At 43.9% G+C, this 18821-nt stretch overlaps 1 protein-coding gene across 1 annotated transcript; it reads right to left on the bottom strand.

Moving 5' to 3' along the window:
* Positions 1–1113: 1113 nt before the first annotated feature.
* LOC134356474 (leukotriene B4 receptor 1-like) lies at positions 1114–3905 on the bottom strand. The gene has a single exon (XM_063067432.1). The coding sequence runs from the start codon at positions 3108–3110 to the stop codon at positions 2097–2099; it is 1014 nt and encodes a 337-aa protein (XP_062923502.1). The 5' UTR covers positions 3111–3905; the 3' UTR covers positions 1114–2096.
* Between the last annotated feature and the right edge of the window lie 14916 nt (positions 3906–18821).

The raw sequence follows: 18821 nt of genomic DNA, 5'->3' as shown, positions 1-18821 counted from the left end.
CGGCAAGAAGGCAAAGGGACTAAGTGAATTTATGATCAGTTCAATTTATAACTATGGTTATATATACACATGTATATCTATATACGTATACACACACACACACACACACACACACACACATAGACAGAAAACAGAGAGCATATCATTATATATAATGCATTATTTGTGCAAGTTTTTACAGAAGCTGTAAACAATTAACTCTAAATGTTTATATGTGTATACAGTTATTACATGCACTTACTACTCTTTATAAAGAAGCAATGTGGTGTGTATAAGAGTAAGAATCATTGTACCATGTATATGATATTTGATACATATTTATACAGACACCGCCAATAGCTAAGTGCGGCCTCAATTCATTAAAGGATGCTCTGCTGATAGCTCCACCTCTGTTATTTGCTTTTGGAAGTGGGGTCATTTATACGTAGGGAAAATATCCTCTGACAAGTTACTGGGATACTGGGTTTTGCTTCTGGGCTATGATGGCGGTGCAACTGTGAAGCATTCACACCACAGCAGTGTTTTTGCCAATCAGCACATATTGCTGCCACACAGACGACAGACAATTCAAAGCCAGACATCCTGGACCCAGATCCATTAGAAGCCAGCCTTCCAAACCTTGTCCCTACATCCTTCGATGTTAGTAAATTTTGATCCAATTTCCGAATTCCCCTTCCACTAAAGTGGTAATCCATTCTCTAGTCTCCCCCTCCACCACCATCCAGAGCTCTCGATCTTCTAAATCCTCCTCCTCCACAAGTTCCTGATGCCCTCTCCAAAAATCACTATCTTCTTTGCGATGCACTCGAACAATCCCAGCTGTTCTCCCTCTAAACTTTCCCTCTACCAACGCCGTGGGCTGATTGATCTTCCTGCCAAGTACCTCCCACAGTCACTCCTGTGGTTCCCCTCCTTCAACAGACTACAACCTCCACAATCCATCTCCCCGTCCCACTCCAAGACCTCCACCCTATAATAGTGCACAGTAGCAAATTCTGGATCTGAATGTTATTCACAAACTAAGCCAAAACTAGCCATAGGCCAAATCTGCCTCCAAATGCTATCTGGGTGACCAATTCTTAGAGCACAACAGCCAGATTAGATCCAGTTTGGTCTTTATTCAACATGAGTTTATTGAACAATAGATCAGCAACATTATACATAATTTTCCTTATAATCTTTCACACAAGGCTAGCATCTGTTACCCATACCTAAAAGTTCTTGAGTGGCATCCATGAACTGCTGCATTCCATATAATAAAACATAGAACATGAATGTCTTACAGATTCTTTTTGTCCCAGACTTGATGGAGCAAAAGCAATATATTTTCACCTCAGGATGTTGTACAGCTAAGTAGTGGCATCCCCATGTACTTTTTCCCTTTGCCCCTCTAGGACGAGGACACTGCAGTAATGGGAAGCGCCGACAGAAAGCCTTTGTCTCAGTAACAGATGTGTATTTTGTTGACTGCACACATTGCAACCACTGCGCCCCTGTGGTGGAGGTGCCATGCTCGTTAACACCAGTCAAACTAGTCTTGATCTTCGGGGAGATGTGACTTCATTGAGTAACGTGAAACTGTATCTCCAGACAAGAAGTCTCTACGCACCAGATTTATGCCTTGAAACAGTGCAGTACTTTCAGATTTAGAGGACAAGTTAAGCTCTACAAAATACCAAAGTGGTCTCTGGTCAATGACTTCAGGAATGTTGGTGTAAATGCCGCTGGATATCAAGGGGAGGTTGATGAACATTTTTTGTTAAAAATCAATAGTCTCTTATTAATCAGAGCCTGGCGTTGTCTTGGTCTTGCTGAATTCACACACGCCCTACTTCATACTTCAACATTATACCATGATCAGCCAACTTCCCCACTTCTGACTCCTGCTGGAGATCACCGATGCAGCAGCCGAGAGTAGACGGACATCATAATACACTGCTTTTTGTTGTTATCAGTTAAATGGGCTTTGAGTCGGAGAGCATGTTGTTGTTCACACTCAGTCACGTCCACTGTCTTTCACTGTAGTTGATATAGAAGCACGTTTTACTGCGGGATATGGGGAAAGGCTTTAATGTGCATCGACGGATGAAGCGGGCTCATGTTTTGAGCATACATGCCGATTCAGAACGAAGTTCGTGATCATTCGACTCTCTGTCCCGTTTCTCTTTTAAACTGCTATTCATTTGCTCAAAGACTCTGGCAAGATTTGAAGCTTTAAATCCCGTTTTAAAGTTCCGAGCAGCGAATGCATACAGGATGGGATTAACACAGCTACTTATAAACGCCAGGGCTCCAGCAGCGTCCTTCAATCGGAGGAAAATCACTTGCAGTGAATTAGAGAAATCGGCATTTGAATTCTTTGTCAACAGCGAGGTAACACGGCAAAGGTTCAAAGCGTGATATGGTAGCCAACACACGACAAACGCAATCACAATGCTTGCGATTAACTTCCCCGCTCTGTTTCTACTTTGGCAGGTCATCTGTTTTATCCTTTTGGAAATGACGCTGTAAGAAATCATTAGTGTGATGAAGGGAACTAGAAACCCCGCCAAGGTTATCAGCAGGAGAAGCCCTATCTCCTGTTGGCTGGAGGAGTATACTCGATACATCGGGCGCCCCTCTGCGTCAAGCTTGATTTCAAGAGTCACATTGGGCAGAGCGAGAAGCGTAGATACAACCAAAATGCAAACAATTACTTTTCTGATTGTTCCTTTCTTCCGCCACTTCTGAATGGCAAAGGGCTGGAGAACTCCCAAAAGACGCTCCAAACTCATCACCATGATAAGGAACACACTGGCGTACATGGACATGAAGATCAGGTAAACCGTCAGCTTCCAAAACCCAACTCCAAAAATCCACGCGTCGCTGAATGAGTAAATCCAAAACGGCAAAGTGACGAGAACCACGAAGTCTGCCACAGCCAGGGTCAAGACGAGTATAATCGTGGAAGATCGGCGTGGAATGTTAAAAAGAATTGTACATATCACTATCAAGTTCCCGGGTATTCCAATGAGACAAGACAAGCTAAGAACAACGCAAGCCACCACGTTTTCCACCGGCAAAGTCTGCACGCTCCCATTGTAATCGACAGTTGTATTGGAAATCGGCATTTAGATCATTCCTTTCATAAAATAAATTCTAACGGAAAATTACTTCCCCTGGAAACGCAGCTTTGTCTGGCGAAGCGCATTCAACGCTTTCTACCCGCTGTTAGAAATTTGCGTTGACTTCCGCCTTATATGGGTGTACGAAGGAAGTGCCATTAACTAAGAGCCCGCTGGTTATCAGAAACAGGAACTCGGGACTCGAGAGAAAGAACTTGAAGTGTACAACAGGTGTCTCCCGTGCTTTATCATTAAGTCACCGACAGAAAGAAAATAACAGGGCTGTCAAACAATTAACCTAATGGGGGAAAGGAAGATTTGATAGTTCATTTTTCAGTTGTTGCACCGATGTTATTCGTAGAGGGGTCAAAATCAGAAAATTACAAGCACCAGAGCTGGAGGAGTGCAGAGATCCCAAATGTCTAGGGGCGGCGGGGGATCGTAGGGCTTGGCACAAGCTGTACAGTACAGACGACACGGGTTCCCACTCTTGCCTGTAAGGAGTTACCCCGTTTCCTTCTACAGTCCAAAGACCTGCTGGTTGATAACATTAACTGGTCATTGTAAATTGTGGCGTGATTCGAATTTTAACTCTGAACGTTGCCAAACAGATTGCAAGATCACAATCTGTGCGGATTGGTAATACTGTAACATCTCCGCCTCGCTGACGATCAACACTAGCCCACCTGAGGGATGTGTGCTTAGCCCACTGCTCGACTCTCTCTATCCCACATAACTATGTGGCTAGTTATAGCTCAAGTGCCATCTATAAATTTACTGATGATACAACCATTACTGGTAGAATCTCAGATGGAGACGAGAGGGCGGGATATCCAGTTAGTTGAATGGTGTCCCAGCACTTGGCGTCAGTAAGACCAAAGAGCTCATTGTGGACTTCACAAAGGTTCACAAACGAGCGAACGCAAACCAATCCTCAAAAAATGATCAGAAGTGGAGAGAGTGAGCAATTTCAAGTTTCTGGGTGTCAAGATCTTTGAGGATCTAACCTGGTCCCAACGTATCGATGTAGTTATAAAGAAGGTAAGACAGAAGCTATATTTCATTGGGAGTTTGAGGAGGTGTGGTTTCTCCCCTAAAACACTCAAAAACGTCTACAGATGTACTCTGGAGAGGATTCTGATAGGCTGCATCCCTGCCTAGCATGGAAGAGGTGAGGCTACGGCACAGGATCAAAAGAAGCTGCAGAAAGTTGTAAAATTAGTCAGCTCCATCTTGGGTACTAGCGTCTGTAGTATCCAAGACATCTTCAAAGAGCGGTGCCTCAGAAATTCGGCGTCCATTATTAAGGACCCTCATCACCCAAGACATAACCTATTCTCATTGTTACTGTCAGGAGGGAGGTACAGAAGCCTGAAGGCACACTCTCAGCGATTCAGGAACAGCTTCTTCCCCTCTGCCATCCGATTCCTAAATAGACATTGAATCCGTGAACACTACTTCACTTTTTACATTATTCCAGTTTTGCACTAATTTTAATTTAACATACTTAGTTACTGTAACTGATGTACTTGGGTCTCGGCCTGAAATGTCGACTGCGCCTCTTCCTATAGATGCTGCTTGGCCTGCTGCGTTCACCAGCAACTTTGATGTATGTTACTTTTTTATATGATCATGTATTGCATTATACTGTTGCCGCTAAGTTAACAAATTTCATGACACATGCCGGTGATAGTAAACCTGATACTGATTCTGAAAAAGTACACACAGGGGGTGAGGAGATATAGCGTCAGGGTGTGGGCTGTGGGGTTTTGGATGACATGGGTTTTTGGAGGACGGTCTGCGAACCTTGGGGAATTGGGTGGGGGGAGGAACAGTGGATTAGTGGTGGCAGAGATGAAATCGGGTGATATGATGACGCTGGTGACTTTGTAACAAGTTGGGTTGACTTGTAACTGGGAGCTCAGCCCGTTTCTAAGCCAAAGCCGTTCTCAGCTTCAACAAAAAGAAGCAAGCGAGAGTCAGTGGTTAGAAAATTAGGATTGCAATGGAGCCCAATGAAAATAAGATTAGACTGCCCAATGTTTAGTTGAAGGCAATTTAATTTCATCCAGTATTGGCCTTGGAGATGGTAGAGAGTTGGTGGTGGAGAAAAAGAATTAATTGTTGGTGATGATAGATTAACTTTAACAAGGTCATTGGAAAAACTTATGTATTCATCCTCAAAGCAGTGTCGGCAGCTGAGACCAACCCAGATGCAGTTTCTTATCACCCCCAACAGTGCAGCTGTCCCCTAAGCAAAATTCAATTGCTTCTGAAATAAGGGCCATCATACCTGATTCACTATGTTTACTTGATACCCTCCATTCCTGACTGGAATAAGCCAGAAGCAGAAGGCTTGAATGCCCTCGTGTTACCTAAACCCCTCTGACTCTCAACACAGGTGCCCCCCAGGGCTGTGTACTGAGTCCCCCCCCCTTTACTCCCTGTATGCCCATGACTGTGTCACCACCCACAGCTCCAATCTGCTAACTAAATTTGCTGAAGACACCACACTGATTGGGCTAATCTCAAATAATAATGAGGTGGCCTACAGGGAAGAAGTCATCACCCTGACACAGTGGTGTCAAGAAAACAACCTCTCCCTCAATGTCGCAAAAACAAAGGAGTTGGTTGTGAACTACTGGAGAAATGGAGAAGGGCTAACCCCTATTGACATCAGTGGATCTGGGGTTGAGAGGGTGAACGGCTTTAAGTTCCTCAGCATCCACATCACCAAGGATCTCTCATGGTCTGTCCATACTGGCTGTGTGGTGAAAAAGACACACCAGCGCCTCTTTCACCTCAGACGGTTGAGGAAGTTTGGTGTGGACCCCCAAATTCTAAGAACTTTCTACAGGGACACAATTGAGAGCATCCTGACTGGCTGCATCACTGCCTGGTGTGGGAACTGTACTTCCCTCAATCTCAGGACTCTGCAGAGAGTGGTGCAGACAGCCCAGCGCATCTGTAGTTGTGAACTTCCCATGATTCAGGACATTTACAAAGACAGGTGTGTAAAAAGGGCCTGAAGGATCACTGGGGACCAGAGTCACCCCAACCACAAACTGTTCCATCTGCTACCATCCAGGAAACGGTACCGCAGCATAAAAGCCAGGACCAACAGGCTCTGGGACAGCTTCTTCCACCAGGCCTTCAGACTGATTAACTCACACTAATTTGAGTGTATTTCTATATTACATTGACTGTCCTATTTATTATAAATTATTATAAATTACTATGATTGCACATTGCACATTTAGACGGAGACGTAACGTAAAGATTTTTACTCCTCATGTATGTAAAGGATGTAAGAAATAAAGTCAATTCAATTCAATAAATTGGTCTATTCCACAAGCACCTTCCAGCTCTGTAATCTCTACCACCAAGACCAGCAGCTACAAGAGAACATCACCACCTAGAGGTCTCTTGCAAGGTACATCTCAAATCAGTGATGAGCAATAAATAGTGGTCTTGCCACAGCAAGACCCACATCCTGAAAAACCAAACAATTTTACAGTACTGTCATACTAGGTTAGATTAAGAGAAGCTTAATATCTGGAGAGAGTTATGGAAATACAAACTAAGTTTCCATTTCAAACAGCCTGTGGGTGTTTATTCTCTCATGAGTAATGATTTGTCCAGAAGTGAATTGCTTCACGATCAGTTTCGGTGCGCTATACAATTCAAGTTTAGATAAAAAACACATGAACATAAATAGAGGAAGTTATAATACAAATTGAAATATCTGCAATTGTCTTCCTAAACTGTTCATATGTATAAAGTCTGTTTTTATAAAGCAAATCTGTCATTATTCTTCTCTGCTGGGTCTAAATCTAGGAAGTAATATTATAGGAGTATGTTAACAGTAGCACAAGAAGCCAGCTCACCAACAGCTTCTCAAAGACAACTAGGGAGAATGACATATGCTGGCCTGGTCAACGATGTCCAGGAATTTGAAGGCAAAGGATTCAGCCGTGATAACATCATTGAATGATGAATTCACGTTGGAAGTGGCCATTGACTTTCACTTCACTGGTGTAAAAGATCATCTCCCACACATCATGCCATGCCTGACTATTTCATATCTCATTGTCATACACATAGATAGAATGCTTCATTTCGTGTGTAGTCGTGAACAGTAAAACTTAAACATTCAAAGGTATGACAGATTAACTAAAAGCCTGATAAATAATACAAGAAACATTTTTGAGAAGCAATTATTGTTAAACAGTACAATAGATGGGATTAACAAGTGCATCTTGTATTAATAGGAATGATTTTACTGACCTCGTAATAAGCAATACCTTTGACCCAATGTCCTTAAGATGCCAGCTTACTTGGATTCACCTGGCTCCAGCTTTCTTTTTCTGTACTCTTTACAAATTCTGCTGTTATGGAGAAAAGACCATGAGGACAATCACCAATTTAGATATATCTTCCCCCAATTCCCTGACCTCGTCATTGGAAACAGGCAGCAATGGTTAGCTGCCAGCAATCCGTGCCAGTGGGGTATGTTTCTTGGAGATGATTATGCTCACATCATCTCTGAGGGCCTGAAAATGCCCTGTACTCATCAGGTGTGGAAGATAAGGTGTAAACTTGTGACCAAGGCTCCGCTCCACTAAGTTTAGAACTTCAGGAGTACAGTCTACTCCCGAGACCTTAACTTCCATTTGAGAGAAGGGGCAGGTGGCAGGGCAAGAGTGTGGTTGGGAGTGGGGTGGTGGGGGTGCAAGCAGCAGTGGGCGAGAGGCAATGCAACAGGGACTGAGGTCAGGAGCATGGACCGGAACAGGGATTGGATTATGTCAGGGCCTTAGATGGGCAGATTTGAATGGAAATAGGGGCCAGGACAAGGACAATGACTGACAGCAGGGGCAGGAGCAGGGATAGGAGTGTGGTTTGGAGTGAAAACGGTACCACAACCAGGATAGAAGTAGCAGTAAGGGTGGGAAGTAACTGGGAGTAGGGGGGCGTGGGTAGGGAGAGGTGGTGGCAAATGTATAACCTGGCACCTGTGCCAGCATGAGGGGGGCAGATGTATTCCATATTTTTATGAAGTCACACATTCTTTAGTATTAAGTTCAGGACCTGAAAATGGAATTGGAACTGTTTTTTTAATTATCATATGTAGCAAGATACAGTGAGAATATTGTCTTGCGTAATGTTCATACAGATCAAATCACTACCATAAGATCATAAGACCATAAGACATAGGCCATTTGATCTGTCACATCTGCTCTGCCACTTCATCATGGCTGATCCATTTTCTCTCTCAACCACATTCTCTGCCTTCTCGCCATAACCGTTCGCACCCTTATAATCAAGAACATATCAAATTCCATCTTAAATACATTTGTACATCTAATGACCTGGCCTCCACAGCCGCCTGTGGCAACAAATTCCACGGATTCACCAACCTCTGGCTAAAAAAAATTCCTCCTCGTCTCCATTCTAAATGGTTATCCCTCTATTCTGAGGCTGTGCCCTCTGGTCATAGACACCCCACTGTAGGTAACATTCTCTCTACATTCACTCATCTTGGCCTTTCAATATTTTGGAAGTTCCAATGAGATCACCCTTCGTTCTTCTAAATTATACGTGCATTAACAATAACAGAATGCAGAATGAAGTATAACAGCTATAGACTCTGCAGCTCTCTCTAGTGCAGACCCTGCAGTGAGACACCCATTCTGGAAACTATGGAGAGAACGAATGATGATTCTACTGCAATGCTGAGAAACCCTGGCCCACATCCCAAAGTGAGCAAAAACCTTATCCTGCTACAGAACCTTCACAAGACACCTGTCAGAGAGCAAGGGGAATCTCCTGCTTGAGATACAAACGGTACGGCAACAAGGAAGGCTAAAAACCGGAGAGTATCTGCTACTAATGGGTTTAATAAGACTGTTAGTGTGAGGTCATTGTTTAACTTTTCAAAAGTGTCCTCAGTTGCATGAAGGTCGTCTGGAATTCCAAACAAACTAAGAACCAGAGAGACCACTGCACCTTCTGTAAGATTCATTCATTCCAAGTTATAGATGAATTGACAGGCAGCATTTGGATCACTTATACAGAGAAGGAAATTACCTCTTCTTGGAAACAACATTAGAAAATAGATTTGGAGAATGGGTAGCAACAGTTTGATTTTATCATTGTTTTTAACATTTGCTGGAGAAATTCAGTTGGGCGAGAGGATGTGAGCTCATCTGCGATAGAAATGAAACATGGGAAAATATTGACACTTCTTGAGAATCAACAAACAATGTGCTTGAGATCTGAAATGTAATCAGAAAATGCTGAAAGCATTCACCAGGTTGGGCAGTATTGATAAGAAAAGGGAAAAGACTGATCATCAGAACTGGTTAGAGTGAGAAAACAAGATAGTTGTAAGTATCAGAGCGGATGAGTGAGCGGGCAAAGGGAATATCTTTAAAGGGAAGGTCAGATGATTATGAAACCATCTGATTAATGAAGGAGGGAGGGAGGGAGGGGAGAGAGAGAGAAAGAGAGAGGGAGAGAGGGAGAGAGAAAGAGAGAGGGAGAGAGGGAGAGAGATGGAGGGAGGGAGGGGAGAGAGGGTGAGAGAGAGGGAGAAAGAGATGGAGGGTGGGGGAGGGAGAGAGAGAAAGGGAGAGAGAGGGAGAGAGGGAGAGGGGAGAGAGAGTGAGATTGAAGTCAATTGGAGTGTTGGTGAGTGTAGGGATCTGTGTGTGAGGGGTCAGTGAGTAAGGGCTGTTAACTGAGGCAGGTTTGAGGATGATCAGTGAGTATGGGGGAATTGAGTACTGGTGTATTGGTGAGAATGTGGTATTGGTGAGAGTTTGGTATCGGTGAGTGTGGGAGGAGGGAATTTGTGAGTGTGGGTGTGGGGGTTCAGTGTGGGGATCATTGAGTTGGAAGAGTGAATGGGGTGGTAGGGAGTCAGTGAGTGTGGGAAGATTTGGAGAGGGAGGAGGGTGGACAGTCATGGGGGGTGTAGAGGGGGGCAGAGGTGTCCGTTGCAGGGAAGGAAGGAGGGGACCTACGACATGGTGTGTGGAAGGGGGATGAGGTTGTGGTGTTAGGGGTCTGAAAGAGTGTGAGAAAGGGTGTAGATGGAGGTTCATGGGGAGGGGGGGTCCAGGCTGAATGGGTTAGTGGAGGAATCAGTGTATAAGAGCCTGAACCTACCTGTTGTTCTCATGAGTCCCGGTATGGTGAAGGACATCTACTTGTGTGCCCCATAGATAAGTCTGTCTCTGATTTATACTGTAGACCCCTTGCACATGTCTGCCACTAACTAGACCAGCTTGTATGGAGTTAATCTTATTCCACATAATATTGAAGAGTGTGTGACCTCTAACAGTGTAAAGTTCAGGACATAAGGTGTGAGGACACCCGTTCCCCGCCCCCCCTCAAAAAGCAACATACCTAAACTCAGGACGTTGCCACCCTGAGTGACTTACAGTGAACAAGAACACTAGCCTCAAAAACCAATCGAGTGTGTGCCCCTTCCACCCGCCATCCTCCCTAGACAAGCTGTTCCACGCCTCAGAGGCTTGTAGTGAACCTCCTGTCTCCCCAACTCGCTCTGGACACCATGGTCACCAGCACGAATGGCCAAACCCTGGAAACTATGGAGGTACCAGAGGATAACCCCGCCCTCGCACTGGAGAAACCCTTGCCCACATCCCAGAGGGACAAGAAAAAAGACAGCACCACTGCAGAAACTTCACAAAGCACCTTTTCTGCAGATATAAAAGGCTAAAAGAGAGATGTTTATCTGCTCCAGGCAGGTTTAGTTAAGATTAATGGTGAAAGACTACATTTTAACCTTACAAAAATGACCCCGATCACCAGAAGGTCAGCTGGTATTGCAACCAGACCAGACTAAGAAGAAGAGAAACCATGGTACCTTCTAGAAAGTGGAAGTGTCCTCAGTCAGACTCATAATGGCCGATGTACTGGTGGCATTTGAATCATCATTGCAAAGATTTGATGATTGGCTAGCAACAGCTTGATTTTATGTCATTTTCTGGAGAAACACAATTGGACGAGGGGGTGAGAGCTTATTAGAATGTAATGCAAATAATGATTCAAGGGAAAATATTGCATTTCTTGAAAATCAACAAACTACAGGTGTTTGAAATCTAAAATGTTGAAAACATACACCAGATCAGGCAGTATTGATAGAAAAAGGGGAGAAGTCAATGATTCTGAAGAAAGGCGGTTCACCAGAACCGGGAAAGTGAGAAAATATTAATTTTACAGTGCAGATAGATTGTGAGGGAGAGACAAGGGAGTATCTCTAAAGGGGAAGGTCAAGTGATACGGAGCCATCTGGTTAATGAAAGACAAGAAGAAGATATTAAACCCGTGGGATGTCACTGAGTGCACAGATTTGTGTGTGTGTGTGTGTGTGTGTGTGTGTGTGTGTGTGTGTGTGGGGTGGGTGGGTGGGTGTGTGTGTGTATGTGTGGTGGGTGGGTGTATGTGTGTGTGTGTGTGTGTGTGTGTGTGTGGGGGGGGTAGGTGTGTGTGTGTGTGTGTGTGTGTGTGTGTGTGTACTTAGTAAGTGTGAGGGATCAGTGAGTGTGAGGACATGTGTGAGGGTTCAGTGAATGTGAGGACTTGTGTGTGAGGGTTCAGTGAGTGTGAAGGGTCAGTGAGTATGAGGGGTCGGTGAGTGTGAGGGGTCAGTGAGTGGATGGGAGGTAGTGAGTGGAGGGATGAATGAGAGGGGTGGCCAGAGAGAATTTTTGGGTCAGTGAGTGTGGGAGGGATGAGTGGGGGCTTGGAAAGAGAGTGGATGGTGGACATTTAGTGATGTGAGTCTGTGAGGTGTGCCCATGAATGAGGGTGACAGTCATCTCATCTCCATCTGCCCCAGCCTTGGCCAGTTCAGTCTATGCAGTCTGCCCACAGCTGTCAACGGTACAGGCTGCAGGCCCCACCCAGAGTGCATCCTGTGATGCCTTCTGTGCTTCCTCCAAGTATTGCTGAACTGAACAGGGATCCATGGCAGGCAATGGCCATCAGAGGGTGGCGTGCTGACCATGTTTTACCTGACAGTTGCTCAGTCTGGACTCCCTGCAGGCACTATCCACCCAGCAAACTGCCTTCCCCTCAAGATCCTTTCTGGGAAGTGCCATAAAACGAAAACCATGCCATCTTAAAAATTCCACCCCCCCCCCGCCACAATCTGATCTAGTTAACCCCGCCCACCCCTCTCTATTACCTCAGTTGGTGCATTGCACTCTAAACACTTTAAACCACTTTATAATGCTGGTTGCATTGTAAATACATGCTGGTATTTACGCAAATATTATTCTATATTCATACTTTTAACTTTATATAATTCTTTACAATGTTTTTTTTTGGTTGTACCCACCACAGAAAATCCCCAATGCATGTAGAATTACAAATGTGGTGAATAAAGTTGATTCTTGATCCAGTGATTGGACTCCCAGAGCTTCTTCCATTCCAGTGTAATACGATTAGATTAGCACCTTTGGAGCATCTGTCCTGCCTCTGAAGCAGCTCCTATCCTGGGATTGGGATCTGGCACCTTTCCTGTCATGGATGTTTTTGAGTGCCTTACTGTGTCAGGCCAATGCTTGGACAGCTCACAATGCTTAACCGTTCTTTTAATGTTCCTGACAATAGCGTAACTGTATAGATTGACTTTCCTTTGTCTGAAATTCGGTGCCTCAGTGGAAAGGCTGTCTGCTTTATTCTTCCTCTGTTTACGTCAGTGTAGCCATTATAGACCAACTGCAGTTCTCACTGCCACACCAGCCAGCTTGATGGGTCCAGACACGCAAACAGGACAATGGGAAAAGGTAAGGAGAACAGATTTCCAGAATGTTTTCCACAATAGCTTTACGATCCTCGTTGTGACGGCTGCGTACCAGATAAAAATGGCAGCTTTGTAACTGAGTTTAAACTCTAATCTGCTGTGGTAGCATTTGAACTCAGGTTTTTGGGTTGTTGCTCCACACCCTCAGATTGCTAATCTGATCGTTTAAGTGTTATCGCCATGTCCTGCAACAAAACAGGATTGGGAATATTAACAGGATCAAGGGGAACTGTTCACAGTGAAATTCCAACCTGGGATATTTTATACTTTATTGTCGCCAAACAATTGGTACTAGAACGTACAATCATCACAGCGATATTTGATTCTGCGCTTCACACTCCCTGGATTACAAATATGAAATATTAAAAATATTAAAAATAGTTAAAATTAGTAAATATTAAAAAATTAAATTATAAATCATAAATAGAAAATAGAAAAATGGGAAGTAAGGTAGTGCAAAAAAACCGAGAGGCAGGTCCGGATATTTGGAGGGTACGGCCCAGATCTGGGTCAGGATCTGTTCCCCAGTCTTATCACAGTTGGAAAGAAGCTGTTCCCAAATCTGGCCATACGAGTCTTCAAGCTCCTGAACCTTCTCCCGGAGGGAAGAGGGACGAAAAGTGTGTTGGCTGGGTGGGTCGTGTCCTTGATTATCCTGGCAGCACTGCTCCGACAGCGTGCGCTGTAAAGTGAGTCCACGGACGGAAGATTCGTTTGTGTGATGTGCTGCGCCATGTTCACGATCTTCTGAAGCTTCTTTCGGTCTTGGACAGGACAACTTCCATACCAGGTTGTGATGCACCCTAGAAGAATGCTTTTTACGGTGCATCTATAAAAATTAGTGAGGGTTTTAGGGGACAGGCCAAATTTCTTTAGTTTTCTCAGGAAGTAAAGGCGCTGGTGGGCCTTCTTGGCAGTGAACTCTGCTTGGTTGGACCAAGTGAGGTCATTTGTGATATTGGCCCCGAGGAACTTAAAGCTTTTGACCTGTTCCACTTGCGCACCATCGATGTAAATTGGATCGTGCGGTCCGATACTCCTTCTGAAGTCAACAACCAATTCCTTCATCTTGCTGACGTTGAGGGATAGGTTATTGTCTTCGCACCATGCCACCAGGTTCTTAATTTCCTCTCTGTACTCAAACCCATCATTACCCGATATACGGCCTACAATTGTCGTGTCATCAGCAAACTTATATATTGAGTTTGATGGAAACTTGGCTACACAATCATGGATAGACTTTTCAAATTGGAACACCTCACACTTCCCTGCTATTCTTCTGTGTCTCACTGATGTCTGCATCACTTCTAGTCTCTCATTTGCCTCCCTCCTTTTTAAGATCCCCCCCTTCCCTGCCAAACTAATTTAAACCCACCCCAACAGCAATAGAGTCCTTTCAATTCAAGCGCATCTCATCCCTCTTGTTCAGGTCACCTGTTTCCCAATAGTCTGCATCTCTGTCACTTTGCCATAACACCCTATTCCTACCTAGTATGTGGTACTGGAGGCAATCCAGAGATTATTACCCTCAGGATCCTACTTTTTAATCTCTTCCCTAGCTCCCCATATTCTCTCTTCTAGACCTTGTCCATTTCTCCATCTATCTCAATTGTGCCTGTATACTCAATGAATTCTGGCGGCTCAGCACCTCCATTGATAACGTTCCGGAGCTGCTTGGAGTCATCCTGGACCTTCAACACCAAGGAGGCAGAATGCCTTTCTTGAGTTTAGCCCTTTGTGCCTTCACCCTCCCCTGCTGAGTTCAGAACCAGTTCTGCTGCCACAGACCTGACCACTACTGTCAATCCATTTCCACCAACCCCCCAAATTCAGCCCTTAAACGGTATCCAAAACTTGTTCATGAGGAGAATAGCCACTGGGGAATCTGGTACCCCTCTCCTGCTCCTTTTCCCATGCTTACCCAACTACATTGTGACCACGTTGTTAAAACTCCTATATTATTCTCAAAGTTCGAAGTAAATCTTATATCAAAGTATATGTCACCATATACCACCTTGAGATTCACTTTCTGGTGAGCAGTTACAGGAAAACAAAAATAAAAAAGTGAACGAGTAATACTGAGAACATGAGTTGTAGAGTCATTAGCATCTTGCATATTCATAGGCGCAACCGACTCCTTCACACGTGCAGCCAGGAGCTGCAATGGGGAAGCACAGCTGCAGTGCTCGTGAATGATCTCCTGCAGGAGGAGCGTTGCCACTGTCCTTATTGCCAACCTGACCGTCTATAACATTAAAAGACCCTTACATGCATCTCTGTTTGTTGAAACTTCTCCACTCCCGTCCTTCCTCTCTCTCACCCCTCTCCCAACCCCCATCTTCCTCCTCCCCTACCATCCTCTGTCTTTCACACCCCTCTCCATCTCCCATGTCTGTCCCTCTCCCTAGCTCCCCCTACCATCACTCCCTTCTTTTCCCCATACCCTCCTCCCCATTTCCACCCTCTTCCCCTCCCACCCCCCTCTCTTTCCCCAGTCCCAATACCCCCTCCTCCCCATCAACCCCTCTTCCCCATCACACCTTTCCCACCTCCCTCTACCCCTCCCATCTCCTCCTTCCCCTATCTCCTCCCTCCTCCCCTTCCTCTCTTCTCCCTCTCCCCTTCCCCATCTCCTTCTCCTTACCTCCCTCTCCTTCCATCTCCCTCCTATCCGTCCCTCCTTCCCATCCCCTTCTCACAAATGGCCACTGTTGAGAAAAACTGTTTTTTATTGCCTGAGATACAGTTAACCAATCAGAATTGCTTTTGAATAAAAGTTTCTTTAACCAATCAGAATGGTTCTTCTTTGAGCTTCCTTGCTGCTGATTCTGCTCCTGGCTCTCAGACCCTTAAAACGAATTCACTAATAGCTCTCTTTTTGTGTTTATTGAAATATTCATCTTCACCCCTTCCAGTGCAAAGTAACTTTTACTACATATGTAAAATACCAATTATGATTACAAGGTGGATTTGGGCGAGCAAAAACATTGGCAGCATCTTGGCTAATTTTTGCTTCAAAAGCCCGTAATCATCATTTAAACACCATTCGTATACTATCTGTAAAGAATTCCCTTATATTCTTCACTACATAGAAACATAGAAAATAGGTGCAGGAGTAGGCCATTCGGCCCTTTGAGCCTGCACCGCCATTTATTATGATCATGGCTGATCACCCAACTCAGAACCCTGCCCCAGCCTTCCCTCCATACCCCCTGATCCCCATAGCCACAAGGGCCATATCTAACTCCCTCTTAAATATAGCCAATAAACTGGCCTCAACTGTTTCCTGTGGCAGAGAATTCCACAGATTCACCACTCTCTGTGTGAAGAAGTTTTTCCTAATCTCGGTCCTAAAAGGCTTCCCCTTTATCCTCAAACTGTGACCCCTCGTTCTGGACTTCCCCAACATCGGGAACAATCTTCCTGCATCTAGCCTGTCCAATCCCTTTAGGATTTTATACATTTCAATCAGATCCCCCCTCAATCATCTAAATTCCAACGAGTACAAGCCCAGTTCATCCAGACTTTCTTCATATGAAAGTCCTGCCATCCCAGGAATCAATCTGGTGAACCTTCTTTGTACTCCCTCTATGGCAAGGATGTCTTTCCTCAGATTAGGGGACCAAAACTGCACACAATACTCCAGGTGTGGTCTCACCAAGGCCTTGTACAACTGCAGTAGTACCTCCCTGCTGTTATACTCGAATCCTCTCGCTATAAATGCCAGCATACCATTCGCCTTTTTTACCGTCTGCTGTACCTGCATGCCCACTTTCAATGACTGGTGTATAATGACACCTAGGTCTCGTTGCACCTCCCCTTTTCCTAATCGGCCACCATTCAGATAATAATCTGTTTTCCTATTTTTGCCACCAAAGTGGATAACTTCACATTTATCCACATTAAATTGCATCTGCCATGAATTTGCCCACTCACCCAACCTATCCAAGTCACTCTGCATCCTCTTAGCATCCTCCTCACAGCTAATACTGCCACCCAGCTTCGTGTCATCCGCAAACTTGGAGATGCTGCATTTAATTCCCTCATCCAAGTCATTAATATATATTGTAAACAACTGGGGTCCAGCACTGAGCCTTGCGGTACCCCACTAGTCACCGCCTGCCATTCTGAAAAGGTCCCGTTTATTCCCACTCTTTGCTTCCTGTCTGCTAACCAATTCTCTATCCACATCAATACCTTACCCCCAATACCGTGTGCTTTAAGTTTGCACACTAATCTCCTGTGTGGGACCTTGTCAAAAGCCTTTTGAAAATCCAAATATACCACATCCACTGGTTCTCCCCTATCCACTCTACTAGTTACATCCTCAAAAAATTCTATGAGATTCGTCAGACATGATTTTCCTTTCACAAATCCATGCTGACTTTGTCCGATGATTTCACCGCTTTCCAAATGTGCTGTTAGCACATCTTTGATAACTGACTCCAGCAGTTTCCCCACCACCGACGTTAGGCTAACCGGTCTATAATTCCCCGGTTTCTCTCTCCCTCCTTTTTTAAAAAGTGGGGTTACATTAGCTACCTTCCAATCCTCAGGAACTAGTCCAGAATCTAACAAGTTTTGAAAAATTATCACTAATGCATCCACTATTTCTTGGGCTACTCCCTTAAGCACTTCACCATTTTGAAGATCTGGCTTATTTATCATCATAGTTTCATTTAAAATAAAATCATAAAACAATCATTTGTGTTGCCTAGTGTTTTAAATCCTTGTAGAAATGTTAAGGGCAGCTATGGAGAACAAGGCCAACATATTACATAGACACAGTAATGGTTCTTCTCTGTATTAGCTTAAATGTTAAAAAATCTCCCTACTTCTCTGTAACCCAAGGACAGAACAAACAAATAAATGGTTTATAAGATCTGGATTTTCTATTTCTATTCCTGGAAATCTAGCTACTACCGGCCACTTTGATTTGCTGGTTGAAACTTAAATATAGATTAAGAACTGCTAATTAAAAATCAATGAAACTATTATGATGGATCTGCTGGAAGACCATACCACTCCAAGAATTGAGGCTTCAGAAAGAATTAGCAATAACATAAGGGAGCTAGCAATATAAACTGTATTTTTTATTATTAAAAGGTCTCTGCAAAGAGAACGATGCCAGAGCTAATGGAAATTACTTCGACCACAAAGGCCAACTGTGAAGAACATATAATGGATGGTTTAATCAGTCAATTCAATTTGGCATTCAGAAAGCAATTGCTGATCAGAACAGCTTATAGTTTATATTCTCTGCTCTCATCTGCAGGGCACAGAATGTAATTCATCAAGAGATGCTGTAACATGGTAAATTATAATTGCTCTAACATTTTATGATACGTGTCAATGTAGATTAAAATTATGTGCATTATTTATATTGTACCTTGCATAGATTGCTAATATTATAATGAATCAGATGGCATTAATTTCTTAGGTGTAAAACTAACACTGAATATAAAATGACTTAATTACTTTTGAAAAAATGCAAGTATAATTAAGTTTCTGTTCAAAATGCTTTGGATACAATATTTCAGTTTGTTTCCTTAATTAATTCATCTATCATTTGCTTCAGTACAATCACTCTGTTCAAACACATTTAACAGTAGGTTGAAACAAGTTATTTCTTGAACTGAATATCAGGCAGTTTGCGAGGGAATTTGAAAGCCCTCACCAGCTTTATTTTCTCCTTTTTTTTGTCTCTAATCATGAAATATCACAATGGGTCACCAGCAGATGAATATGAATGCAATTGCTTCAACTTTCTCTCTCTATTCCAGCACCTGTTTTAAATAGTTGGATTAAAGCCTCTACTAAAATAGTTCACAGCGGAACTCAAGGCAGTCAGAATGAACACCCATTCATGACAGAGG

Source organism: Mobula hypostoma, chromosome 14, assembly GCF_963921235.1.
Source record: "Mobula hypostoma chromosome 14, sMobHyp1.1, whole genome shotgun sequence".
Classification (NCBI taxonomy): Eukaryota; Metazoa; Chordata; class Chondrichthyes; order Myliobatiformes; family Myliobatidae; genus Mobula; species Mobula hypostoma.
Note: the sequence above shows the minus strand (reverse complement) of the source record. Positions and strands in the feature narration are given on the sequence as shown.

What these genes read in the sequence shown, in the direction of transcription:
- LOC134356474 (XM_063067432.1), bottom strand. Translation starts at nt 3,110, where the DNA reads ATGCCGATTTCCAATACAACTGTCGATTACAATGGGAGCGTGCAGACT.